This window comes from Histoplasma capsulatum, genomic scaffold (genome assembly GCF_000149585.1).
Source record: "Histoplasma capsulatum NAm1 scaffold_11 genomic scaffold, whole genome shotgun sequence".
NCBI lineage: Eukaryota > Fungi > Ascomycota > Eurotiomycetes > Onygenales > Ajellomycetaceae > Histoplasma > Histoplasma mississippiense.
The window spans coordinates 748,200-758,329 of NW_001813972.1; the positions used below are offsets into that span (position 1 = coordinate 748,200).

Below are 10,130 nucleotides of genomic sequence, written 5' to 3' on the forward strand. Positions count from 1 at the left end.
GATACCTATCTATGTCACAACCCGTTGCAAGAGCACGGGTACCACCCGAGGGCGGTGCGAATCATTCACCATTCGCATTATAATTTCAGTGTCTAGTGATATAAGCCAAAACATCAGACGATGATGGGTGGAGAGGGAGGCAAAAACCAAGATATATATAGAGAGATCGAATGGACTTTGTTGTCACACAAACGAAGTTTTGATTCGTACCGTATCTCCCGCTATCCTCTTCGCCTTTTCTTGATGTTTCCAATTACCGTTCCTCTGTTTCGAAGTGCAGTGAATAAAAGGGAGATAATAATTATGTCCATGCTGAAAAAAATTATACCTTACATCGCACATTCCTCCTGCGGCTACCTACAGGAAGGGCCATTGGTAGCGTTAGAAGCAGCCATCCCCGATTTTCGATCTCTACTACATATCCAAGAAAGTATTTCATGTATGTACTGTTCTATCGCTTTACATTTCCATCCAGCACCGGCACCAACTTTACCAACACCACACACACACACACCCACCCACCCACACACACACACTCTCTCTCTCTCTCTCTCTTACGAAATCACACAAGGAAAATCCTACGCAATCTCCGCGTTCATAGCACCAGTCTCACGCACAGCAGCCCTCTTCCTATCCTCCGTATCTGATGTAAACTCCAAATGATACAGCTCGGGACAGACCGCATTCCTGCGGAAAAATATATACTTACGGATCCACCATGGCAGCACAGTGAAGAGCTGGTACGACGCATGCGTACGGGTTGGGACGGCAAAGACATAATCGAGCTCTTCTAGCGTACGCTGCTTGGTCTCGGGCATGAAGAGGAAGATTAGTACCAGGGCTACTATGTTCATAGCCGCATAGAAAGCCGAAGGCACCCTGTGGCTTGAATGCGCGTAGTAGACGGCGGAATGTAAGGGCAAGCACAGCAGCTGGTTCATGATTTCTCAGGGGGTTAGCATTTCATTTTCATTTCCTTTTCCTTTTCTAGAATTCCATTTGGGACCTTGGGCTGCTTTTTAGAAAACATGATTTCTTACCCCAGAAATTGTTCGTAGCGACTGCCCAGCTCATCCCCATCTCACGATGAGAGAGGGGGAATACTTCTGCGGAATATGTGAAAGGCACTGGACCCTCTCCCGGTGAATAAAAGGCACAGAAGAGGTAAACGAAGAAGGCGATGAGGCCGATATGTGCGTTATTTTCCTCGGGGATGTAGAAACACAATCCGGCTGCTAATAGGGTCCAAAACATCTGTGGGAAAGTGAAAAGCAGCAAGCCACGCCGTCCAAAAGTGTCGATGGTCCAGACCGCCGGCCAGGCAAAGACAAAGTTGACAACACCGAATCCGAACGAGGCCAGGAGCGCCGCGATGTTGCTAGCACCTGCTTGGATAAATATCGTCGTTGAATAGAAGGAGATGATATTGACTATGTTTGAAGTTATTCAAGGATTAGTGTCTGCACGAATGAGATGCAAGTTTGTCAGGGATATCAGGGACACGGTCGGTTGGTTATGCAAATTGGGGAACAGAAGATGGAGGTCTCTATATAGTAATATGCCTGCCAATGACTCACTTCCGCACATTTGCTGGCCAATCATTACGATACCTGGAATAGGGAAGGTCGGTTAGCATAAATATGCACGATTGACACCAATTCGCAAGTTAGGGTAAAGTGACCGGGGTTTTGTACCAGAAGCTTGCGTTGCACGACGAACACGTGGGATGGTGAACAGTTCAACAAATCGAGTAACGAAGTTATCAGTTTTCGCAAGGCCGCTTTCTTCAAGCAGAACTTGCTCTTGGACAAGCTGGGCATGGATATAGTACAGATCTCTGGCAGCCTGAAGCGGTGTGTTACGAAGTCGGAGCAACGAACGATACGCTTTCTTGTAGTTCTTCTTTTTCAGAAGCCATCTCGGGGATTCCGGGCAGAAAAAGATGCCAATAACCAGAGGGACTGCAGGAATAAAGGCTGATCCCAGTTGTAAGCGCCATGTAATATCTCCAGCGTGGACAACCGCGAGATTGGCGCTGGTTCCCATCAAAATACCAAAAGCAGTCCAGACCTGCCATGACATGACAAGGCCACCACGCACATTAGCCGGGGTATTCTCTGCTGAAAACACTGGGACAGTAACTTCTTTCAAGCCCATGCCAATCCCCAAAAGAATACGGCAAGCAGCTAGTTCACCCCATTTTTGCGTCACAGCAGAGCCAATGGGGGCTAGTAAACTGAAAACAGCCGCGATGAAGATGGTTCCTCGACGTCCGAAAAGATTATTGATTGGGTCACTTAGCCAACCAGCGCTATAGAAATTGACATCGGGTAACAAAAGAAGTTAGAACCATTCAAAACAAGCTATCCGTAATCTTTGCAGAGAGGAAAAGTAGCTTCTTACAAAATGGCAATAGAAATGTAAGGTACTGAATTTATAAACCCAACGATCCATGAATTTCTGTCGCAAGCTGCCTCATTTGCCGCGCTTAGATTACACCAATCGCCGCTATCTTGGATTCCGAACTCTAGAGGGAATGACACATTTGCGCCGTTGGATCCTAGAGAGTAACTGCGTTAGCAGGAGATTACTTAATCCTTAAGTAATAAAAATACAAAATTTGCGTACCTGTTTGATCCCATCCTTGAATGGCTGCAGCAATAGAATTGAGAATGATGGTATAGTAAAGCGCCCAAGGCAACCTCCATCGGTGGAGGACCTCGTTCCTTAAAACTTCCTTGTCCGCCTCGTCCAGTTCCTCAAGACTCTCAAAGTCACGGGGGCTCTTAGCGACGAGCGCACCCTTATTCATGTGCGGAAGGATGTCCATAAGGTCATTTTCCCTCGCGAAATGCTCGACATCGTCCAGCAGTTTGTCTTTGGGTATGTCAGACAAAGGATTTTTGATTCTGAAAAATAAAAAGTGGTCAGCGTGACGCGTAGAAAAAGATAATTTACACGACACGTGAAGATATCGTCAAAATACTCACTCTCCCTCAACATTTTCGGTCATCGCAACGACGCTTTGTTTGCGGGCGTGCGGATCATTGAAGACGGACGCGCGTCTTTCACCATCTTCGACAACCCTAGACAAGGCAGACAAATCAATGGTCAGTCATGTTACAAGAGCCAGCGAGAGGACGCGATTCTCCGGTTGGAGCTACATACACTGCATCACCTTCCTTCGACATGTTGGGATGAAGAGTGAAACAATCACAAAGGCGGGTTAGTATGAAGAGCTGTGCAATTCTGGGAGAGCAAGTCGATGTGGCAATTGTTTAGGGGTGCGTTCTGTATATAAATATAGAAAGCACCAATGCATGGGCAGATCAGCGCCCGCTAGTTGCACGACGTTTTCTCAATGGCTGGGAGAGCTGGAGGGAGCATGCTGAAAGGGGCTAATTTCGTCCGTTCCCGGCGACAAGTTTACTGCGTACAAGTTTTTAGCTTTTTCGAGGTTATAGACTGTATTTCTTGTCGGGTTTCTTGTTGCGTTGCGGCCCCGGAAACCGTTTGCAAGGTTTCGAGTCAATTACTAAGAGCTGCCAGCAGCGGGGGCTTGACTTCGCCTCCCATCCCATCAGCGAAGTCGAGTTTGGGATTATCCTTGGGGCATATTTTCCATTTTCCACTGAGGGACTGAGGTGAAGAACTAAGCCCCGCATTGCTGATCACGAAAGAAGAAACTAGCAAGGGCAATATGCATGCGTCAATCATCCGCTGCCCAGGGTCCTCCTCGCCCGTCAGCACGGCTTCGATTGACGATGAGGCGATCGTGGTGCAATCCACTCGAATGATGCTGTGAGTTTCCTCACGGGCATGGGCATGTAATGTGCATCCCAGCTAAATCGTCACTCAGGGAATGTCAATATGCAATATGCTATGACTCTCGTGAGGTTGAGGCCGTCAAATCAAGGCTCTGTCATGTGGGGCAAGAGTTGAACTAGGATATCCCAGCACCAGCAGCCTATTTTAGAGGAAATCTGCTCGAGTTAAATTAAGCCTCGGATCAACTAACGATTAGTTCAATTGACCCAACTCGCCTCTTTTTTCGTATCCAAACTTGTGGGCTGATTTACTGGGAATAGGCCATGCGAAAGTATGATTCAAAATTTTCTTCCCCCGCGCATCGAGTTTCAAATTCCTCGCATTTTGCTCTCTCGTCGGCAAGGTTGCCCTCTTTATAGGCCCAGAACATGGTGCAGGGAAGAAAATTCTCCGCCAAGCTTTAACCTACTCACTAAGATACTGACAGGAAGCATCCCTGATTCTCTTGTTGGCCTAGATGATGCGCTTTCTTATATATATATATATATATTCTGTTTACATCTCCTGCTAGAGTTCCCGGTGCGGGGAACATTGAACGACAACATGAAAATCGGCAAAAATAAGAGATTGCCAATAGCCAATAATCAACCTGGGGTCACCTCACTTCGCAAGCGCCTTAGCTAGTTACAGTTCCAGGCACCTTAAGATGCCTCCTGCCACCCGGCTTGGGCCTGTCGGGGGCTTGAAAAAACGATCGATTCGGGGACCGCCAAATGGAACGAATTACCGAATCCTCTGGGCAAACGTTTGCTTGGCTTGGATCGACCCCGCCAGGATAACTAAGCCTTGAAGGCGTTTCTGTGGCTCTGTCATAAATCAGCCAAAACAACCTTGGCCCAGGCAAAGAGGGCTGGGGGGAAAATTGTAAAAAGATGCCTGTACGGAGTACTGACATTTTCAATATGATTTCAAAAAATCTTTAGGCCTATAGAGTAATTGTGCGCCGCCCGCTTCTAAAAGTACTATGGAGGTACTACCTTACTCGTTCGTGTCTGGTTCCCGCCTCGTAACTGCACTGAGGCCAAAACAGTCTGACGCTTTTCCCTTTCAAACTCGCCGAACAAGAGCAGGTACTGTTTATGCACTCGTGACAGACTGCGGATTGAATGGTAAGACCACTGGTCACAACTCATCGGTCTAAAAAGCCAAGAAGAGTGGCGCTAGGTCTGTTCGTTTCGACAGGGTGCGGTACAAGGCCGTTTTTGATCAATTTTTTGTCCAGCGCTAAGGAGCCAGATGCTTCTGTATTTTGCTTGTCAACTTAGGCGAGGAGTGAAATAGAATGCTGAAAATCCCGCATTTTGATTTTTGGATTCATTTTGAGTTAGTCTAGCTCCAACTTTCAAACAGACCTCGTGGCGCAGACCAGATGCGCAATGACAAAGAATCTTCTGCCGTTTCTTCGAGACTCGGTTTAGTAGCTGTTATCGGAATACGCGATCGCGATTGGATAAGAAACGCTGTTCAGGAGAATATCCCGGTCCCCATCTATTGCACTGGACATGTTCCGATCAACCGGATGGCGATGAGAAAATCTCCCAGAGGGTTCTCCACATTCTCCATCAACCATCACCCGTCTTCCATCAGCAATATTCCAGAAGGATAGAATCCATGTATCCATGCGTCATAGGCAGTGGAACCAAGGTTTGCTTCAGCTTCGATAAAACATCCCCGTTGCGATGGAAGGTATACGGCATCGCTCCTTTCTCCCTTCTTTTACTATCCGCTCATTTGCATCAGCGCGCCTAAACAAAGATCGTATGTATATATATTATTTTATTCATTAACTAATTAATTAATTCATTTCACAAACAAATGACTCCTACACTTTTGCTCTGGGAATTTTTCTACAGGAACAGAATCACACAGCAAATGATGCGAAGTTCATAGGTTTATTTACGAACAAGGCTCGTGAGTGGGCTGAGCATTTCTCCGTCGTTAATCTCTTCCCAAGACGGAGCACTGTACAATTAAGCTTGTTCCATTTTTTCCCGCCCTCAAGTTTCCCCCATTCTTTGACACCCCCCCAAAGGTTCTTCGTTTGTAGATACTCTTCCGCTCACCCCACATTTGACCCCTTAAATTCCCCGCAAACTTTATATTATTTTTTCCTTTCATTCTGCCACGCTTATTATCGTCAGAAACGAAAGTTTATCCAAGGTGGAAGGGAAAAGTTCATGACCTTGGTCATTTGCCTGGGTTGAAACGACGACGCATGCGGCTAAGTGTAGGGTTAAATCCAACGCTTGAATAGTCGATTGGATGAGAGGTGAATATGGAAATATGAGAAGGCAATTTTTTCCATTCGACTTCAGATCACGCGACCCAGGTCCATTCATTGTATTAAAGAAATTCCTGCCCGGTTGCGTCTAATAAACCAGTAGATGGCTCAACCAAGGTTTTTGACTTTCTTTTTTTTTTTTGTTATGCCAAGGGAATCAAGGATCTGTCCTGATCCTCCGAGAAACGTGAAGCCCTCCATGGTTAGACATCTTACTAGTATCCACGGATGCTCTAGGCTCTCCATGCTCCACGGCGTTCTGTTTGCCTAGCAAAGGCCATATACATTGGGAGAGAGAACTGACGACAGGGTGTAGAACCACGGCTCGTCACAGGACAAATACACAGGGTGCTCATGCCAGTATCATTTGGAAAAGTCGAGGTGCCTATGGAATATCCAAGAATGAGCAGTCGCGGGGGAAACCTGGAAACCGTCCAGCTCCACGAAAGCACGAAATGTCCGCAATGGGCTTTCGTTGGCGGAATCTTCGGTGGGGAAACATCCGCCAATCACATCCCGTGAGCGCTGGCATCCGTACTAGTACTGTTGCCAGGACAACCATCGGCGCTTGTTTACCGCATCGATTTTGAATGACGAGACTTCAGCTCCATCGATCTCCAGATTAGCGGGAATGTTGCTTTTCCACGACAAGATCTCACGATATGCTGTGTTTTAAGAATCTGTAATTTCCTTTTCTTGTTTTTCCAATCTTATTTTATCTTATTTTATTTTATTTTTGGAGTGTTTCTGTTCCCTGCATTGCTTTGTTCCCACAGGCAGAAACAGCTTTCAACTGTGTCCTCTTAATATCTGAGACGACTGCGTTTTCTTTCAACAGGACAAAGGGCCGGATAACTGCGACCAACGCGCCAACCCGGCCTCCTTAATGGAGACCCTCCTGGCCCACTCCTTTGACTACTTGTCATCTTATGACCAAGGTAAAATTCGCAAAGGGCTCCGGCAAGTCGAAGGGCTCCTCGCGCAAATATGCCTGTCAAAATCCAAAGTCACTGCTGCAGACAAGCGCCGGTCAGCAATGCCATTGGGCGCGAACGGCATAACTCTGGCAACTGCGAAACCTCTGAGTGAATTGAGTGGAGATCCTGCGTTCCGAGAATTCTTTAAGTTACAAGAGGGTTTCCAATGGAACGGTAAGCTCCCGCCGGCAAATTTTCTAATCCTCAGTCATCAACAGCAGTGGTGGAAGGAAATAGGAAATTAGCTAACATATGTAAAATAACTTCCCCAGTCGCTATGCGCCTGATATCTTGTCTCGAGCACCTCCTCGGACGCGGCAGCAATGGCACAAATGACCGCCTCATCATTTCAACCCTGGATCTGATCCAAGGAACCCTCCTCCTCCACCCACCCTCCCGCTCCCTCTTCGCCCGCGAAATATACATGAATCTTCTCCTCGACCTTCTCGAACCCGCCAATTGCCCTGCCATCCAATCCTCTACCCTCCTAACCCTCGTAACAGCCCTCCTCGATAACCCTGCCAACACTCGCACCTTCGAAGCCCTCGACGGCCTTCTCACGGTAACCTCATTATTCAAAATGCGCACCACATCGCGCGAGGTAAAGCTCAAACTTGTCGAATTCCTTTACTTCTACCTCATGCCTGAAACGCCTTCGATTCCCTCTGCGAATTCGGCGAGTGCGCCAAATACAGCTATCCTCGGCCCCGGCCTGCATCGGAGTCCGAGTAAGCTTGCTGGTGCGTTCTCGCGAAGCTTTCATGGGCCCGGGGACGGGGGAAGAGATGCACGTGGAAGTGACACGAAGACGACAGAGGAGAAACAAGTGTTGTTGGGGAAGTATTTGAGTAATGTCGAGGATTTGGTTGAGGATTTGAAGGAGTCGGCTCCTTTTGAAGGCACAGTTTATTAGCCTCCTCATGTTTTGTTCTCTCTCTCTCTCTCTTCCTCCATTTTTTTCGAATGATATGTAAGGCATGCTTCGATATCCCTTGTCATGTGTTTCTCTGATAGCGATATTTTGCGCCTGTTGGGCTTTTTCCGGAAATTCCCCCGTTGCCGTTCCTCTGTGTTTTGTTTTCAGCATGCGTCTTTCCTGTATTTCCATATGTCATGCTTTGTCCCAGCGCCATGTGCTTTGCAGTCTTCATGGCGTTTGTGGCGATTCTCCTGTATTGTTTCTCTCTTCTCGCTGTCTTCTCCTTAAAAATTTCTTCATTTTTCTCGAGCCAAGAAGATACAACAACATTGTTTGTCCGTATATGTTATTACCTTCCCTCTCTTTTACTGTACTACTACCCGGCCGTGTCTTCCAGCTACCTTTACCCTTAATTATTCTCACTTGGAGCTGAAGCTGGGGAAGTGAAAAACGTTACATTTTGGACGGTCAATAGAGGCAATGTATGCTTGCATTGGAAACCGATCGACCTATTGCCTCCTCGTGCTGCACTCATTGTATGTAATGATAATCGCTACAAATTTTTTAAACGATTCAATCAGTTGTATCTCGTTGAAAAAAAAAAAATATCTCGAAAACTTTGAATTTCTGAGAATTTATATAAAAAGTTCTGTTGATTAGCTTCAATTTAAAAATGACTATTTTTATCAATCGATTCAGGGTAAATATTGAGTTGATACAGCAGTTAATAGTTCTTATAATCTTAAATAAGATGAATTTGAGAAAGATTATTTACCTAGCTATCAAGCTAAAACGCGGTAGTAACCCTAATCTGATTATTTTGGATTTTAATTTAGAATTTAAAATGGTTGAGTGCAGCCGATGGATATCTATTAGAGTCTGGTACATCTAAGCGGAGATGCTGGATAGTCCCTGAATGTATCTACGCATTGGGTTATCCGATTGGTGGCTATTTTATTGATCTATAATGGATCTTCATGAAACAGGAAGGTTCTTGTTCGGGCATCGGGTTCACAGCCCTACTTGTGAGCTTCCGAATTTAAACCTTTATTTTACTCCGTTTGCTCCGGCGGCGGGGGGAAGGAGGGTTCAGGGGGGGAGGGGGTTGGTAGGGGATAGCAAAATGCGCCACTCTAAGGACAACTTGAATATGAAAGCAGACCTGTTCTAAGGGATGAACTTTCATAATTGCTCCAAGCTGGAATTTCAAAGGTTGTTTTATCCACGGTTACTTCCTACCTTATTTTTTGCTGCAAACGACGACAAAATTAATCTCTCAAGGTATATATTATTTTATGTAAGGTTAGTGTTCTAGAAAATATTCATGAGATTTGTTAGAACCTATAATTCGTTTTCATAAGTTGAAATTCCAAGTATAAATAAACCCTTCAGAGTTCTATCTGATCAGATTATGGGTGATTGGTGAGTAGTTAATAAATGACATTCTCTAATTAATAATTTAATTTAAAATATAATCGATTATACTAGTATTCTATATTTCTATTGTGACAAAACCGCCTTTTGATAAATGATTATGAAGTATTTTACGGCAATGATACTTAGTCTTGGTAGTCTGGTTCTCCTTGCGATGGCTCATACAATTGTAATACAATGTATTTCCCTTTTCCCATTCTTCATATGATATAATCTAATTTTGGATTGATTTTATTTTTCTGGAAAATAGCAGATGGGCTCGGATGTATCTGAAACGGTCAGAAAGGTAAAATATGATCTCAATGGAGTACTACATGTTGATGCTGAAGGCGTTTTACGATCCTATGATCAAGAGGGCAATGTTATTGACTATAGAAGACTGGATTCTAATATCTTGAATAACATTGCTCAATTATATGCGGAAGAGGACAGCAATAAGCTGATTGACCTTTGGACCAATGTTGATAGCTCTTTAGTTGATGAAGATCAGGTGTGGGCTCCACCGAGTCATCTCATGCCGCCGTCTGTGTCAGAGGCAGATGCTGCTGAAGAACTTCAATCAGCAAATCCCAAAGTTTTTCCACGCTGGTGGAATTACTGTAATCAGTACCGCAAGTACTGAAAACTGGGAATGTCCTCGTCAAGATCCCCCTTTGATGCGCTGTGTCCGTACTGGAAACTTCACTGCTGG

General features: G+C 45.4%; 3 protein-coding genes across 3 annotated transcripts; 2 read left to right on the top strand and 1 right to left on the bottom strand.

The window, feature by feature from the left end:
* Positions 1-578: 578 nt before the first annotated feature.
* HCAG_08472 (hypothetical protein) lies at positions 579-3,191 on the bottom strand (the record flags this gene model as incomplete). Its single annotated transcript, XM_001536640.1, has 9 exons — positions 579-643; positions 710-946; positions 1,041-1,430; positions 1,578-1,610; positions 1,695-2,311; positions 2,404-2,560; positions 2,629-2,909; positions 2,991-3,086; positions 3,169-3,191. 9 exons carry the CDS (start codon positions 3,189-3,191, stop codon positions 579-581), a joined length of 1,899 nt encoding a protein of 632 aa, XP_001536690.1.
* Positions 3,192-6,995: 3,804 nt separating this feature from the next.
* HCAG_08473 (conserved hypothetical protein) lies at positions 6,996-7,999 on the top strand (the record flags this gene model as incomplete). The annotated part of the gene is made up of 2 exons (XM_001536641.1): positions 6,996-7,260; positions 7,359-7,999. The coding sequence occupies 2 exons, from the start codon at positions 6,996-6,998 to the stop codon at positions 7,997-7,999; spliced, it is 906 nt and encodes a 301-aa protein (XP_001536691.1).
* Positions 8,000-9,692: 1,693 nt separating this feature from the next.
* On the top strand, positions 9,693-10,061 carry HCAG_08474 (predicted protein; the record flags this gene model as incomplete). The annotated part of the gene is made up of 1 exon (XM_001536642.1): positions 9,693-10,061. The coding sequence occupies one exon, from the start codon at positions 9,693-9,695 to the stop codon at positions 10,059-10,061; it is 369 nt and encodes a 122-aa protein (XP_001536692.1).
* Between the last annotated feature and the right edge of the window lie 69 nt (positions 10,062-10,130).